The following is an 18,448-nucleotide window of genomic DNA, read 5'->3' on the forward strand; positions in this document are numbered from 1 at the left end:
CTCCTGTCACGAAGATAAATGAGTCCCAAGCGGACTGCTCTACCTGAGACATGCCTGTAAACTATGGTCCTCTGCACTGCTGGTCCTCCAAGGTCTCTAGATTGTTGAAGTCACCTCCAACAATCTAGGAATCCATGTCTGGGAGAATCCCTGTGAGTGTCCTCCAGAAGGTGGCTCTGCACCGGAGGTCTGTGGGAGCATAAATGTTGAGGATTCCTATTCTGGAACCCTCCAACTCCAGGCCTACCCAAAGGGCACGGCCTGGGATCAACGTGCCATGACCAAAAACTCCCTGGGCTAACTGCTCGCACACGAAAGTACAGACACCTCCACTCCTCCCCTGTGCGCCGATCGAGGGCTCCCAATAAGTGTGAGAACGTCCAGGGAGAATCTTCCCGCAGCTACGGGAATGAGCCACAGAAAGCTTGTGCTCCTGGAGCAGAAGTATATCCAAACGACCAATTACTGCTGGCTGAAGTTCCTGTCTCAAATTGAGCTTCCTAGGACCACGGGTGCCAGAAGAATGAAACCCGTTCACATTCCAGGAGACAAGGTGTAGGCTCATGGTGAGGAGTGGGAGGCTGCGAACAATTGTCTGCTCGCGGCAGATGTCGATGAAGAAGCTGACATTTCGGAGTGGAGGCGCTGACGCTTATGAGAAGGTTTGGAGGGGGAGGCGGGGTCGTCCTGCCCGTTCTTCAACACCTTTAGCAAAGGCGAGAGGCCTTTGGTGCCATGAGCAAATGCTTTCTCGAGCCAGCTCGAGATCTCTGAAGTAGTCATCCCGTAGAAGGCTCGGAGTTTCTGAGGGATCCAGGCTCTGACATCCTGGGGGAGGGGCCATGACAGAGGGGGCCTGAGGATCACAATCAATCTGAAGCGTTTGGCGGCGCAACGCCACCGCAGGCGCACGTCACCCTCGGACCACTGAGTCTCGAGAAGCTGCCCACCGGACGGGCCTATCCGGGAGCAAACCTGAGCGTGCGTCTGCTCTCTGAGAGCCTCCCAGACCGAGTCGTCTGTCCAAGTCTCGGTGCCGTCGCTGAGGAACGTGAAAGCAAAGCTAGGGCCATCCCTCGGGGCCAAGGCTGCGATCTTCCCATTTGCCCCTTTGCGGAGCAGGAAGATACTGATGTCGAGACAAGCAGGGAAGGTCCCAAGGTCGGCCACCTCACCCGTCTTCTTCACACCCAGGCTCCACCCTCCCGCATCTATCTCCCCCTTTTTTGGGTGGCAGCCTCTTCTTCATCGGAGGTCTCGCAGTTTGTCTTGGCGGTATGGCGGCTCCCTGCCCGGAACCGGAGTCCCAGTCGGACCCTCCCTCTCCAGATGCCTACCGCATCATCTTGACAGAGCAACAATCGTCTCGGGTTCAGGAGGTTGCCAATGACTTTGCCCTTACCTATGTCTATGGCAGAGTCGTTGGACATTCCCCCTCCAGATCAGCCATCAGGGACTGGCTCCAGTCCACTCTCATGCTAGAGGACGGTCATATTGAGGAGGTGGCCCTTATGGGAAGGGGCATCTTCTGGCTCAAACTCTCCAATGCGAAAGCTGCGAGCAACCTGATTGCTGGTTCCCCCACGTCTGTGGATGGAAAGATCATTATGATAGTCCCTTGGTACCGTGGATTCAGTGCAGCGGATTTTGATGCTCGGTTCCGCATACCTCGCCATCCAGCGACGCTAGTTTTTCTAGGTCTTGCTGCTGAGCTGCGGCCGATTGTCAGGGACCTGGGCTCCCACTTTGGCTGGGTTATGCACGATAATTTCGCCGACGCGGTGACTACGGCAGGAGCCCCCCGAGTCCGTGTGGCTGTGGCGGACCCATCGACTCTCCCTGCAGTGATCGAGATCGTGACAGATGCCGGCAGCATCACCCAGAGCATGGTAGTCACCGGACAGCCAGGCCAGTGCCTGAGGTGTCACGGCTTTGGGCACTTGGCTGCTATTTGTCCACGATTCGCCAATTCCTCTCGGCCTCCCCCGCCCCCTCCCCCTCCCCCCCCTCCCCCCCCCCTCCGGGCAGCCACTTCAGGAGGAGCAGAGGCAGCTGGAGCCGGGTTCAGAGTTAGCTGGCGGTTGGACTGAGGTTAGAAGGAAAAGAGGAAAGAACAAGAAGATTTCCGATAAAGGCAAGGAGGCAAAGGTTACCCAACCTGCAGCAGCACCTCAGAGACCTGACAGGCAGCCAGCCCAGGGTCCTGGGAGAGCTTCTTCTTCGACGGTAGCCCGCCCTCCACAGCCTCAGGTCCCCCTCTCTTCCGCTCCCCAGCCCCTTTCCACTCAGTCCCAGCCCCTTCCCCAGTCGCACCCCCCTCTTCCCGACCCGCAGCTTCAGCCCCCGCCTCTTCCTCTTCAGTCTCCTCCTCCTCCTTCTCAGCCCCAGTCCCAGGTGCAGCCCCCTCCCCCCCCCCTCCCCCCCGCCTCTCTCAGCTCTCCTGCAGTGTCAGCTGTACCGATGGTTCCTCAGCCGAGGGCAGCCTCCACTCCCCCTCCTCCACCCCCCCCGCTAGTCGCCTCCGTGGAGTCTGAGTTGCCTACCCCCCAACCACCTCCCCCTTCCCCTCCACAGGCAGGACACCATGAGTCTACACCACCACTGGAGCAGGCTTCCCTGTCCGCTAGCCCCTCAGTTGCAAACTCTGGTGGGCCTCAGCTTCAGAAGAGAGCTTCCTCGCGACTTTTACAGATCTGGAACCGGGGCGACGTGAGTCGAGTGGGGGAAGCGGAGGCGCAAGCGAGAGCGGAGGCGGAGAGCGGGAAGGATGGAGGGCGGAGGGCGGTGGAAACGAGGGCGGGAGGCCGGGAGGCGGAGGTGGCGGGGGGTGGGGGCTGAGGATGGAGGGCGGGTGAGGTGAAGAGGCGGGAGTGGGGGTGGGGCAGGGCGGGGCGGGAGGGCGGGAGGGGGCGGGGCGGAAGGGCGGGGTGGAAGGGCGGGAGGGGCGGGGGGCGGCGTAGCGAGGGGGCGGGGGGAGCGGAGTGGGGGGAGGCGGGGGACGGGCGAAGCGAGGGGGCGGGGGGGTGAGGCAGAGAGGCTAGGGGGGGGGTGAGGCGTAGCGAGGGGGGGGCGGAGTGGACGGAGGGGCGAGGGGGATGAGGGCGGAGAGGCGAGGGGAGAGGGCGGGGGAGGGCGCAACGGGGTGAGGCGGAGGGGTGAGGGGGTGAGAGCAGAGAGGCGAGGGGGTGAGGCACAGAGGCGAGGGGTGAGAGCGGAGGGGGCGAGGGAGTGAGAGCGGAGGGGGCGAGGGGGTGCAGGCGGCAGCGACGGGGGTGAGGCGGAGGGCGAGGGGGTGAGGGCGGAGAGGCAGGGGGGTGAGGGCGGTTGAGGCGGGGGGGAGCTAGGGGGGGTAGAGGTTGCGGGAGGGAGGGGGAGGGCTCCCAAGAGCAGCTCGATTGGAAACTCTTTCGCCAGAGATTTGAGGTTGCAGGTTGTTAGGACTAGTGCAGGACTTGCAGATCCTCCGGACACTTCGCCAAAGAATGCCCAAAGAAGAAGAGGCCAAAAAAGCAACCAGCTCGTACTAGGTTATGACAGAGATCAAGAGCAAGACCTAGCGCTCCATAGGCACCGCCTTAAACACGGGCTCCCCCTCCTCCTAGGACTGCCCAAGTCCCTCTTGCACACCGCACTATCTCTGGCCACCAATGGGTTTCGGTCGCGGTTAGGCCCTCTACTTCAGATCATACTTCTGCCGCTCCGGAGACTACCCCTCAGAAGCCTCGGGAGGCTACCGCCGTGGAACCTATTGTGCAGGAGGCTTCTTCCGCTCCACCATAGGATCAGGCTGTGCCTCCCTCAGCAGTCCAGGTTGTTGGCACCTCGTCCACAGCACTTCTTGATCAGGACGCAGCACAGGTGCCTCCTTTTGTTGACAGAAGAAAAGCGGTCTTACATTCTTTCCCTGCTTCGGTAGAAATCCTTCAGACCCCTTCCCCAGGACTGGCTCATCAGAATTCCTTTTCCGCTCTTGAGAAGCTCTCTAACCTCCGAGATGATCATTTTGTGCCCTCCACTTTCGGAGAGCCAATTATTGGCATCCCCTTTGAGAGATCCTTCTCTCTCTCACTAGTGGACTTTCCTCCCCTTGGACCTCGTGTGTATGGCAGGAGGTCAACTCCGGTAGAGGGTTCTTTTTCCGCCACTAGGTCGGGTAAGGTATTCCAACCCGCTTCCTCCTGCCGATGAGGATAGCCAATTGGAATATACAGGGGTTGGGCGGCATCCCTCATCGTCGTCGCAGACAGCTGATAAGGAATCATCTTCATCCAGGTGTGTCAGGTGGTTCCTTAGACATTCTTTTTCTATAGGAACACAAACTGGATGCCAAAGATTGCTCCAAGTCAAGTAAGTTGCTTTCAAGCCGAACGTTTTGGATTCCTGCCTTGGGAGCCAGAGGAGGTACTTACATATCAGTTTCAGACTCTATCCTCCCTCTTATCATTGGACACGGTACCATCACCCCCTCCAAGGCCCAGTGGATTTTGCTTATGGTTGACTGACGTAAGGTTGGTTTCCTCAACCTCTACGCTCCGAACAACAGAGGGGACCGTGTTCTTTTTTGGAGAGAGTTGCTCTCATGGGCTGACATTGCAGATTCTTGGATTATTGGAGGTGACTTCAACATGGTTGAGGCACCATCCGATAAGAAAGGGGGAAGAGAAGGTGGTATTCGCTCCCTTGAGAGAGCAGCTTGGGATCCCTTCTTGTTCAGATTCAGTGGAAGAGATGTTTGGTTAGATGATGCATTTCATATTCAGTCTCAGTCACTCTTGTTTTCGTGGTCAAACCGTAGGGTGAAATGCCTATCCATGCTCGGATTGACAGATTCTATGTGGGTGACTGGGCTCTTGATAGAGGGGGAACAGTTTGCATTGCACCTGGTGTTTCCACCTCCGACCATTTTCCAGTAGTTTTGTCCATCTCAGAGCCCCATCTGAGAGGACGGTCTTCCAGTATCAGGATCCCCGATGCCTTATACACAGATGATACTCTCACAAAGGCACTCTTGGAGATCTGGGTTTCTCACATGTAAGGGGGAGTGGCCGTACCTTCACATGTGGCCACAGCACTTGCCAGTATCAGTGACTTTTATAATTCTGTCGCTAGTACTAGGTGAGGTAAGGTACTAGGCGGGAGATCGATATCTACCGGCAGTTGACAGCCCTGCAAAGGGAGGAGCAGAAACAACCCTTAGATGCTTGGATCTAGGAGCGCCTTGCTGCAGCAAGGGCTCACTTGCAGACATTGCTAGATCAAAAAGCAGAGTATGCCTTCCATGCACGAGAGCCTTTTTGAATACAGATGGGAGGGAGAGTCAATAAACATTTTTTCTCTACACTTGGTCCCAGACATAGTAGAGAGAGTGTTAAGCAGCTTATTGACTCTGATGGGGTTTTGCAATCTCATCCGGATACCGTCATGCACTTAGCGACAGATTTTTATGCCTCCCTTCTTTTTGCAGACCCTGACACACAGACCAGAGATGTGGCTAGAGATGCCGGTTGGCAACGTTTACCTGTGTTGGTCACACCAGAGATGATATGCTCACTTGATGCACAATTTACCAACACAAAATTCAGGACTGTTCTCTCCGCTCTTATAAGGGCAAGTGCCCTGGTTCAGATGGTCTTACTCCATCTTTTTTTATAGCCTTTTGGTATATGATAGGTGATCATATTACTTCAGCCCTGCAGGGCATTTGGGACTCGAGTGAGATGCCTGACTCATTCACCGAGGGACTTATACACCTTATCCTGAAAGGTGGCAACAGGAATTTTGTATCCCATTGGAGACCCATCACTCTTTTGGGCACTCTATGCAAAATTCTTGCCAAGGCGATCAGCATCAGATTGCAGCCCCTTTTCCAGACCTCATCCATGATACTTAGACAGGCTTTGTGCATGAAAGGAGCATATTTGATCTTTTTCTTTTGGAAAGCCTCAGAGTGGGCTATGCAGAGCAGGCAAAGGCTGGCAATTCTACTCTTGGACTTTGAGAAAGCCTATGACAGAGTAGATTGGGGTTTTCTTGAGGGCACTCTTCTACGATTCGGATTTTCAGATGCATGGATTAGAGGGGTGGCCTCCTTTTACAAATCAGTCCACAGCCAAGTTTTGATTGGAGGGGTAAGGGATGACAGGTTTCAGATTTCCAGATCAGTCTGTCAGGGATGCCCTTTAGCCCCCTTCCTTTTTGTTTTTGTGGCTGAAGCTATGAGTATCTTTCTTAGATCTCAGGCTGGTTTATATGGGCTGAAATTGCCCTTGAGACAGGAGCAAGAGCTTTTGAACTGTGAGTTGGCTGATGACACTGCCATTTTTATTAAGGCCTCCTTGCAGTCACTTGATGCTTTCCGAACAGCCTTGGATATCTTTTGCTTAGCTGCAGGAGCACACATTAACTGGCATAAATCCTTTGGCTTTTGGATCAGCGATGAGGACACTCCAGGCTGAGGAGTTGACATTGGCTTCTCTTGGATTCAGAGGGGTGTTCCTGTTAGATATTTGGGATGCCAAGTAGGGTTGGGCATCTCTCTAGCACATCAGTTTACCCTAGTACTGGAGAGTATAAGGAAAAAGCTTCTCTTTTGGAGCTCAGCCAAACTTGACCTTGCATCTAGAGTTGTGGTAGTGAACCAGGTTCTATTGGCCACCGCCTGGTTTGTGTGTTCATGCTGGTGCCGGTCTAGAGACTGCATCACTCAGCTCATTAGACCAATCAGAAATTTTTTATGGAGTGGACTCAATGGCACGGCAGATGTTGTACTCAGTACTTAGTACTTACCATTCTGCATTTTTTTGCATTCTGCGTTGGTGTGGATGCTCATTTAGTAGCTCCACCTCTCATAGCTCGCTTGTATCAAGATTTTCATAGTCTCATAGACCCATCGGTCTTCCTAAGACTTTAATAAACTTTTTATCTCTCTCTCTCTCTCTCTCTCTCTCTCAAACATACACACCCACCCACACAAAAAAACACACGCACACATTTAACGACTCATTTATCAATTCAGCAGTTCTTATTTCCAATTACCCCCTGCCTTGAAATTCCAGCCGTCAGTGGAATCCTACAAATAGTACAACATTGTATAAGCAGTGGAATATAAGAATGTCTTAATCATCAATATCCAAAATACAGCCATTGACCACCCATAAGCAAAGTAGTACCATCATGAACACCATCTCCCATTTATATAACTAAAACAAGGCAATTTCTATAAGGCCTCACAATAGGTAGTAGGCGGCCCAATCTACATTGGTAGAGGAATTACCGGTCATCAGTCATTGCCATGCCAAGGCTGTCATGTAGCAAAGCTACAATGTATGCTGAGGAAAAGCAATACTTAAGGAGATCTTCTGCTACAATGCCTTTATGTTTCTCTTGCAGCTTCCTCCAATCTTCTTCGCAAAAGTGCTGTCCAGCATCCTGTATATCTGCAAGGGAAGCCTTTGGCAAAAGTCCAAAGAACTAATTCCCAGGAAGACCAAAAAAGCCAGAATAAAAAAACATGATGCATACTGCAGTTAAATCATCTTCAATGCTCAGCACAACAAGAAAACAACTAAATACTCCTTTACAGATATTCTAATGATTAGCGCTTCCCAAGCTCAATACATGATCACAAGAGCTTAAATATAACAAGTATATTCTAGACTACCCTCAAAACAGAATTATATGCTTCAAACTAAAGAATAGAACATGAGTACATCATCTATGGTTCATATGGTCTCCTTGAACAGAGATAGGGTCATACTTAAACGAGGTTATGAAATCGAGAAGGAGGGTTGGCACAAACACTTAGACAGTTGTGAGTCACCCGTAGAGCTGCAAATTGAATCAAAACAATGTTATTTCTCAGCAGAAATTGATAATATCCTAAAAGACAATAAAAAATGGAATGCTTCTATAGTGAGAAGAGTCCCAGGAGGGCAAAAGCCACTATTTAAGACGCAAAATAAAAGAAGCAATAATCTTATGAGTTGGAAAATGAGAAATTTCTTCTTCACTAACTTGGTACAACTTGTTCTTTTGTATAGCTGGCAAGCATGAGGACCTAGCCTAGTATGAAAAGTATGGAGAAGAATTGAATGCAGTTTCTTCCGCACAAAGCAAGTACGCTAGTATTCACGCTCGACGATATGCAACGCAGCTATACGGATGTTTGAACGAACTTCTACAGGAGCAGCACAGAAGATATGGCTGGAGAAAATGGAAACTCAAGGCAGTAAGAAGGAAGCTGGAGATCAAACATGCTCCAAGAGCAAGATACAAAGTACTCTAATACCATTGTTGGATGCGGCGAGCAATGGAATGCAAGTTGAAGCAAGGGAGCAAACAACAACTGAAGGAGCTAAGAGTACTTGCAAATGGATAATGAGAAAGTATAAGAGGTGGCCAATATAGGCCCCAAAGTCAACCACAATAGTTGACCAATGAAGTCAACCCGGGTTGACTGAATCCTAAGTAGACTACAAGGCCATACCAAAGTTAATTGCTGATAAGATTTGTAGATCTTGTACAAATGCAAATTCTATAAAGCGTACAGACGGGTCTGCTATGCTAACAAGCGGCACAAAGACGATGACTATGAAAGAGTGGCACACAGGTAGCAAGTGTAGACGAAGGGAGGACCGTATGTGAAGGCATCGACGCACCGTTTCATAGGTTGCACATGGGCCACAAGGACGAATAGAGCAACTGCAGGCGGCTCTCAAATGGCGAACAAAGCAAGGCGTACTAAACTGAGGAGCAAATCTCTTCGCCTATGTATTCAAAGGAGGTGTCAAAGGCTTATCGGGTACAACTGTCCTATTTGCTCACACTACACAAAATAATCGAAGTGCCCAATACATATAGTTGAGTTTGCTAGTTTCAACCAAATAAGTCACAATAAAACGCAATTCTAGTTTGAGAGAAGGGTCCCCAACCATATTCTTGTTTTTTAATTTGACATAATACTGTTTTCCCCCAATGTCATTTATTTAGAATCCCTTTACACTTACACTATACAAAGGCATACTCATATCCTAGATTTTTATAAGGACTCTATTATGCTACATTGTGGACACTCGACCAAATAGTATATATCTAGATGAACACGAAAACATGACCACACGCATCCTCTTAAAACACAACAAACAAGAGCGTTTCAATCCCATGATGCCAGTCACAAGGTTGAAAACCATAAACTCCATCAGGCATAGCCGGGACTATCTACTATGACATCCCACTGACATCATCAGCCCCCAACCATGGGTGTAGACCATAGTAAAAACATATGCTCTCACACATACGTATCCACACACCAACACACAGTTGAGCATTCCATTCCTACAAAGGTTGCCGTACTAAGTTTCTATCAACACTTCAAAGGTGAAGGGAAGACTTAGCTATGACAAAGGCTAGCACTAAAGGAGAAGGCTAATCAAAAAGTAGTCCAACACTCTTCGTTCAAGCTACTATTGCTTGTCAAAACTATACAATTCATCACTTTGGCTATGTGATCACAAATGACTTCTTAAGAAAGAGACAAGGAAATGACCATTGTCAACTTGACACTTCTACATGCTGCATGCGAGGGTCCCCTGTAGCAGATTCTCTCATCAAGACACCTCCTTGCATCCCAATCTACCCAACATAGATTTACTTCAACCATGACCTAGATGACCTTAACAATGCCAATCTATGCTACTCTCCTATGAAACAATTTTGACCTCCCCAAAGTCCCGATATTACATAAACCATACATAGTACCACACAAGAGTCCTTGGGAAAATTCACCAAAGAATCTCCCATAGGCTTGTTCTCAAAATCACGATGAGCATGGACAAACCTTAGGACAAAAGAAGACAAGGCTTGCAAGCTCCCCTCTACCAAGAAATTGAGATGGATTAAAGACGTTTAATCCATTTCTAAGAATGAAGAGAATTTGATTCAACTTCTATCAAACAACCACTCCTAAGGACTTACAGGTGAAACTTCCAAGAAAAATAAATCACCCAAGCCAACTAAAACCTTAAAACAAGTGGAGCAAGCATTCTTAAAAAAAAACTCGATATCCATGAGTAACCGTACTTCATGATTCGTACATTTTATTCAGACTCTCCATTTGATGCCATGAATGTGTGAGATGTAATCTAACACCTTACGATGGGAGGATCAAAGACCATGAAAGGCCCCCACTAGAGTACCTTGCACATGATTGGAAAACTTTGGCTCCCATATGAGTACTGATGACTTCACTCATAAGCTCTAAGTTCTCCAAACCATCAACAATGGCGAATATTTACCTCACAGTACTTCAGACACACAACAAACAAAGCAAGACGAAAAGCCTCTATGCAGGTAGGTTTTCCCCATAACAGCAATACAATCAGCAAGTTTATTTTTCTACAACAATCATTGAGGAGAATAGATCATAACCATTAGAGAGTACAGTATTGCTTCCTAGATTTGACCAAAACATTTAGGAGTGCTACATGCTTCGTTGAAGGAGACAAGCTACAGATAAAAAGGAGGATTATATGCACTGTAGAGGCACTCCAACAAAGTATCCAAGTCCTTACGACAAGAAATGGATAGAGATCACCATAGGACAGACATGAAACAAGGTTGCCATACATTGCCAACTTTGTCTGGCCCATACACGTCAATTAGTTGTTACTTGATACAAGATAGGGATAAATATCTTAAGAGTACCTTGATGACATTGTCCTCATGTCTTCCTCTATTGTTAGCCTTAAATAGCAATGAGCATCGAGTCATAATCTTCAACACTTTGAGCTAAGTCATATTAGTATAAAGAGCCCTTCATATACATCACAAAGCTGATCAAGCTAGTTTTATCATCTGTGTACTCGGTAATCACCTTTCCATGCCCTTGCTTTTGGACAAAAATAATAGACCAAGATGCATTCCACAATAGATAGGCCCGGCTTGCAAGACTAATGTGCATCACAAATTCTAGCCACACTTCCAAGATCCACAAATCAAACTAGTGTCCTTTGACTCACTAGGGAGACTAGCGGCCATTTACATGGCTAGCTCTTGGACATTAGACCTCTTCCCAAATTGGCAATGTGATCTCCCACAACCTATGCAATAAGCCATAAATCATATCGTGAAATGACCTAGTTTGAAAACTCTTTATTCTGAAATTTTAGTTTCCATTGTCGACTTTTGTAAACTAAAAATCACAAAGTGTCTTTTCACAAGATCTAGGATCATCACCAATGCTCAAGATCTTTGTGCCCGAGGTGGGCGTGCAAGGGGAGGTGGGGGATTTTACTAGCCCCCCCCCCCCCGCTTTTTCTCCTTTGCCCTCCCTTATTCTCAAGTCACGTGATTGCTTTGCATGGTTCTAGCATTGCATAGGGGCAAATCTTCCTCAACAAATGTATCTAGTTTGTCGCTTGTCTACTCAATAGCTCAATGGCTTGAGTGCCTTAATTGGCCTAGAGTTCACCTTTCATGATTGTTCCAGAGCTAGCTTGGTAGCTGAGTTGAAGGTCAACTCATCTCTCCCTATTGTTTGCCTCTACACTCCATATCTTGAGGTCTTAACTCCAGTATCCATGATTTCTTATTGTGATTGGGGGATATGCTCCTGTGGATCCCAAGAGCTTTGTATTTTGTCGTTATGTCGAAAGAAGTAGGTGTAGGAGCTGAAGCCACAAAAAAATCAGATCTCCAACTGAAACTCGGACTATCAAATTGCTTGCTTACAAGGGCTTCAGCAGAGCCTTCACCTTTGGACACGTCTCCGTGTTGCTGGAAATGTCTTTCCTTTCTCGGGCCTCGACATTGTTGAGGCTGATCCTTGAGCTGGGAAAGATGTTCAACCCAGCTCAAGGTAGGATTAGTTGAGTGGTGGATCAAGCAAAGGGAGGCCTATGCGGAGGGCTAAGTTGAGGGAACAAGTGGAGCAATAAGCTAAGGGAGGCGCAGGGTGCATCAAAGCAATACATGACCTATGAGCAGATTCACAGGTAAAAATCAAACAAATGCAAAGACTCCACAGAAAGTGGGCCTTAAAGCTCGTTAATTGAACAAGTTCAGCACACCACAATCTTAGAACTTGCTATGTTTTTAGGCCAATAATAGGCTGGTTAAAAGGTTCAACAATTTCAAGGATGCTATGCAAGGAAAATTGTCATCATTACTTAACAATTTGTCTCAGGTTTATCAAAACTTTAAAATTTTAAATTATCTCATAACATCTTACTTTATAATAATCAATCCAATCTTAATTCTCAGCTGTAGGTGGGCACCAATCCAAGCAAAAATATCCTACTCATCCAGTTGCTATTACAAAGGAATTGTCTGTTCAACTATACCATGCGCTGGCTGTAATGGACATATGAGTAGCCAGGGGTGGGTCTGTCGAGTGAGCACCAACTACAAGTAGAAATGAAGCTTTTTGAAGCTTTATCATTTTATATTAGAAATTAAAATTTGATATTACATGAGTGAAGCAACAATACTTAGTTAGAATAGGAACTAACACCACCTACCAATGGCTCCAACATTTTATCACCAAAGAATGCTCAAAGTTGGCCATGGAAGAAGGCAGTATATTATCCAAACATCCTACATAATTGGTGAGCTTGAAGTTGGGTGGGTATGAAACTTGATTGCAAAATGCTGATGCTTTGAAATATCTCCAAGTATTGCTTAATATATTTGAAAAATGAGTAAAAACTTGATTTTTGTAATCACAATAACCATTCCATCCTGCATGTCAATTGCAACATATGAGAGGCGATTGCTTTGCAAAATTCCTTGGAACCTGCTTTCAAACTGTGAAAATGGTGCTTGAAAAGTGACAAGAATTCGACCTTTCAAAGTTGACCAATTTGGCTACCAATTTGTAAAGAAAATTGTGCCAAAGGTTAGCCTTCATACAGGGTATGCAGATGCCACAAAATGCTTCAAAATTGGATCCCAAATAAGGGAGAATGGGACAAAACAACTAGTGAAAGTTAAAAAGAACACTACTTTTGATGGCTAGAATCTCTGCTGCCTGGGCGACAGCAATATTGGCTGGCCTTATTACTTAAACATCAACGCTTGACACGCCCTAGTCTATACTCACGTATTGACTTCTCCCAGTGACTAGTGGCCCAACTCCTATCACATCACATAAGATAGCTCCCCAATAAAGCAGCAAGCAGCACGAGAGCCAAAAGAGCAAGAGGAGGAAGCTGATTAATGGACATTATGCATCCTCCTCTAAGGATGACGACACAGAGTGACTCACATGTCCTGACTTTGGTCATTTAACTCTCCAATCTAGGGCCATACAGCCATAGATGATACATGAAAGTTGACCATCATTTTTCTTTTATTGTTTTGATTTAAGAGGTACGCATTTTATTATATAGCGTACTGCCCTTCACCTCCGGAGTGCCGACAGAAACTCAGTACGAAGACTTTGTATAAATGGATGCTCAAGTATGTGGGTGTGTGGATTTGTATGTGTGAGAGCATATTTTTATACTATGGTCTACACCCACTGTTGGGCGCTGATGACGTCAATGGGGATGTCATAGTAGCTAGTCCCTGCTATGCATGATGGAGTTTATGGTTTTCAACCTTGTGAGTGACTATCATGAGATTGAAACTACACTATGTTGTGTTTTTAGAGGATGAGTTTGGGAATGTTCCTGGATTCATCTAGGTGTACGCATTTTATTATATAGTGTTTACTTGTAAGAGTGCTTGGTGCTGCTGATGTAGGTGGGGTGCCACTTCTTTAGTTTGCCACACAAAAGAAAAGACACGGATCGAGGGGCCAAGGTGGGGACTGGGGACTGGGGACTGTAAGCCAATTTCACCCAACAAAATAACCTTCAGGGTTGACCTGAACATAAGATAACACACAGTCTGACAAAGTGAGTGCACAAAACTTTTGACTGGGCTCAAAGAGACTTAGTTTTCAGAAGAACTTAAGATAGACTTATGTTATACACTGTTCTTTTGTATTAAAATTCGGAACTGTCAATCTTGCCTATCAAAGGCCTAGATTGAGAGAAGAGATTTGCATCTAACTAAGCACCCTTACCCAACTAGGGCCTAGGGAAAGTAGACTTAGACTGGCAGTACTTCATTTGGTTCAAAACTAATTTGGACACTACAACTGTCAGCTACTTCAAGGTGGACGAAGTAGAGCAACTGTAAGCTGTTTTGAATGCTTCATTGGCCAGCAGCTATTCAAATTTCACCACAACTAGTTCGTGGACATGGGAGTAGAAGATGAGATCAGAAGGCAGGAAGAAAGTATGAGGGGTATAGCTAGAAGAAATCTGCTGGAGAGCTTCCCCCATGAACTGAGCTTGCAGGAATGTACTTGTTGTAGAGGTTCAGTTTAGCAGAGTCACAGGGTCATTGCAGACTCGAAAACTTTGTTGCAGAGACTTCTGTTAGAGAATAAGCCATGGCAGGGAATGTGGCTGAAAGCGCTTTTGGAGTAGCAGAAGAGTGGATTGGCAGGAACAATCAGAGGAAGGAGGCATCAGGCTTGTGGTGACGGTTCCAGGAGAGAAGAGTGGCCTAGACTGAATCATATAAACAGCACAGGAAAGGATCTTAGCATGGGCTGAAGAAGTTTGCAATTTCTCCAACTCCCATTGCATAAACGCATGAGGCACAGAAGAAGATTGTAAGAGTTCTCATACTCTAATTGCATAAATGTATGAGGCACAAAAGAAAATCGTAAGATTCTCTTTGAGATAGTTAAGGAATCACCCCATCAACAGCAACAGGTCATGTTCTACAATTGTAGACTCCATCACCATTGTCCACAGGCATTTTGCACTAGAGCTTGAGAGATACTCTCATGAATAGCTCTTCCTATAGTTTTTAGAAAAGCTCCATTATACACCATCCTTGCAATAGAAAAACTGCCTCTGTAATGAGGAAAAATGATAACTTTTAAAATTATTTATCCCTTCCCAAAAACATTTTCTGGCCTTAACACAAGACTTAGAAGGCACCTGTGATGTGTAGAAGAAATTCTCTGTTGCAAAAAAATTTCCACGCAACTCAGGCACAAATGTTGATCCAATAGCACACCTCTGGTACAAGCAATTATCTGTATTGCACCCATCACATCCCAGCTTTTTAGAAGCCACAGCAAAAGGCTACCATCGTGATACATGTCTATAGATACACAAAATGCCAAGCATACTCACACAATTTGATGCAAGGATGTAAATAATAGTAACAAAATGCATCAGTGAACCCTCCAGAGAAAGAATTGCACATGCACGTACATTGTGTTAAGGAGGCAGCAGCACCACATGCTAGAAGGCAGCAAAAATGAAAACAATTGAATAATTATCCCTTTTCATTGAAATATGACAATTGATGACAGGTGTACCAATTTACTCTGCTCAGCATTGCATTGCCCCTCCTTCACATGGGACCCTTCGTTTAGAACATATGCAACTTATGTGACATCTACCAAGGTCATGCAGTTAGAGGGGATCGAACATGCAACAAACTAGTAAAAATGTAAAGGAATGCAATCTCCACCAGAAGGTTATCTCCCTTCATACTCATCTATTCATCTACACGACACTTAATGAACTTTCAAACCCAGTGCAAAACTCAAAATGGCAGAGATGTAGTTCTGCCAACCTCTCCTCTGTGGAGACTAGAATTTTCTAGCTATGCTGTATGTAGTTGAGAATGGATTGAATTTCAATTCTGTACTAGTCTACTTCAAAAGTAACCTTCTAAAATATCCGCATCTTACAAGGGCTTGTCTAAAGCTTCTCTGTCCTCCATCTGCCAACAAAAATATATAAACTGGTGTGTATAGTGCCCATTTGCAATTTGAAGCGTGCATTCCAAGCAAACTTTGGCAATTTATGTTAAGCCATTCTGTGGACTTTACATAGGTAAATCAGCATTCTAAATAGCCTACAAGTTCCGGCATTACCATCCCTTTCTCCACAACGAGAATAAGATAAATCCTCCTCCTTTCACACAACATGTGACAACTCTCGTGTCTGTCAACAAATACGTCCTTAAATTTCTACCACCTAAGAATAGGCAACATTTCATCACCAACTCGTATGCCCACCTCTCAACATTTGTTTTAGAAGTGTGACATTGTCTCCATCCTGCCCCCATCTACTGTAAACAGCAACCAACCACCTTTGTAAACAGGGCATGCCAATCCAAAGATCTTTCACGCTTTCTACTGTTCCAGCCTTGGTATAAAAAAGCCGGGGGAGATAAAGAGAGGAGGAGAGAGCAAGGAAGTGACGATAAAATCATGAGGCACTGTATGGGCAACTTTCATTAGCTACTATCTAACAAGATTGTGGTGAAGGGGAGGTTTGTGCATGCATGTGTGCACATGCAGAGGGGAAGTGATGCAAAGAGCAGGCAAGTGCCAATTGTGTTCAGTATGCATCTACGTCTGTAATAATGAAAATGGCATTGCTAGTATATCACAATAGTATATCGCAAAGCATATGCTTATATTGACTATAAAGAGACCAAAATGAGCGGCCATGAAGTCACTGCCAGAAGAGACTGATAAACAGCAAATCCACGCAAAGAAAGCACTCAGAATGCAACTCACGCAATAACTCTAAATGAAGCGCAAAGTGCTGGTCTCTACCATTAACATGACCACCAACCACCAAAAGTGTCTGATTCATTCCATTCTCTCATTCCAAGCAGCTACTTAACCTGCACCATCCTCGAGTAACAAGAAAGTCCTTGCCTCTTGCCATCAACACTATTCAAGTGCACTATGTGAATATATTGCCAACTTACCATGGCCCTCCTGAAGCAATTTCACAGCAACCTTCCGACATTCAGAAAAATTGCCAGCTGAAAGAACAGATGACACATTTATGTGATCTGCATCAACCAACGTTGCTGACCTCCTTGCCAGATCTTCCGAGCTCATGACAAAGCCTCTTGGAGTACATGGATTAACAACAATATCTTCGTCTGTAAAGGGTTTCAAAGCTGCATCAATACCAAGTCAAACCATATTTAAAAAATGCTTTGAACAATACGCCCCAAAGCTCTACGTCTTTCTGATCTAGAACATATTCATGCCAGCAGCAGGAAATATGACTGCACACATACAAGACTATTAAAGCACAAGTGTCATTCAATAAATGAGAGCTTAATCAACATAGCAATCACATATGAATTACACACTGAATAACCTCGTTCTGAGTTTAAAAAGATTCAATACTCTTTGACACAACTGGTCTTTGCCAAAGTACAATCTATTGGTAAAGTACGACAGACAGTAGAGACAAGTGAAAATTTTTATTGAAGAGGGTATAAAATGAGAGCTTATAGTTTTCCAAGAAATTGCAAATTTAGTACATTAAAGAGAAGCTTATAAAGTCATGAGTTCCAAATTGAGTTTTCTTAAAGCTATCCAAAAAAATTTGATGTCCCAGAAATTTTTGTTTTTGTTTTCAATGAAAAGTGTCCTATGAAGTATGGATTAAAAAAACCAAGAGCGACACCCATGGCAAAAATACATCATGAAAAACAAAATACCCTGAGTGGGCAAGCATCCACTCATCAAGAAGAGATATCAAGCACCAAGGTTGAGACTGAAAATGCCACCTCAAACCTGTGGTGGATTTTGAGAAAAAAGGGGAGCCACTCCACTCCTTGAGGAACATAGTCCTCCTAGCACACGCCGCTTGGGAAGACCCTTACATGCTTTCCCCCAAATGACCATCAAAGTGTGTTAAGTGTCTCTCCAAATACTAGCCAATGTGTGAGAAGGGAGCCATCAAGAGCCACTATGCACCTAGATCTCCCTAAAATCTCCCAAAGAGTATCCAAACACTGAGGCATGCATGTCTGTAAGGGGAATGGGAAACATAATCCAGCGAGCATGGCTCAACTAAATGTCGTCGAAATGACAAATCCCAAGAGTAATTGTCTCTCATAAAAAATATGAGGCCTTGAAAGAGGAAGCCAAGCCACCAAGCCCCAAGTCGTGAAGAAGGTGGAGGGAACAAAAGTAATCAAAAGTCTAGCGATTCCCTTCCAGATAAACTTTGTTTCCCTATCATCCCATAAACAATGCTGAATGGACTCCTCAATACAAAGGCAAATGGCAAGTAGGGGCTGACCCAAACCTAGATCTCCATAGGTTCAATGCAATCCATCCATGAATAGAAAGCCAAAGAAAAAAGTGATTTGTCTACTCCTAAGTTTTTTCTAACAAAAGATTTCTACAAGGCTGTAGAAATATGAAAATTCTCCCAATGAGAAGCTCAAGCGAGGTCCAGCCCATAAGACAAAGTTGAAACCTCTTCGCATTGCTAACGATGTAGCGAAAGAAGGGGACAGTCTTCTCGTGATTCTTAGCATCAATCCATTCCCACTCCTTAGAGTCCCATAACAAATATTTAATGGCCACACCTCCATAAGCCAAATCCTTCATGAA

The 18,448-nt window shown here is 46.0% G+C and overlaps 1 protein-coding gene across 1 annotated transcript in view; it reads right to left on the bottom strand.

Annotated features, from left to right (window-relative positions):
• The window catches only part of LOC147892450 (putative apyrase 5), a 77,001-nt gene that overhangs the window by 9,796 nt on the left and 48,757 nt on the right, over window positions 1-18,448 (bottom strand). The window contains exons 5-7 of the mRNA XM_087387116.1: window positions 16,795-16,992; window positions 14,997-15,094; window positions 7,274-7,470 (exon numbers count right to left, since the gene is read on the bottom strand). Of these exons, the coding sequence (XP_087243242.1) occupies window positions 7,274-7,470; window positions 14,997-15,094; window positions 16,795-16,992 (493 nt within the window). The remainder of the gene's footprint in view (window positions 1-7,273; window positions 7,471-14,996; window positions 15,095-16,794; window positions 16,993-18,448) is intronic.

This window comes from Dipteris shenzhenensis, chromosome 16 (assembly GCF_047967505.1).
Source record: "Dipteris shenzhenensis isolate YYH24624 ecotype China chromosome 16, Dip_SZ_1.0, whole genome shotgun sequence".
Lineage (NCBI taxonomy): Eukaryota > Viridiplantae > Streptophyta > Polypodiopsida > Gleicheniales > Dipteridaceae > Dipteris > Dipteris shenzhenensis.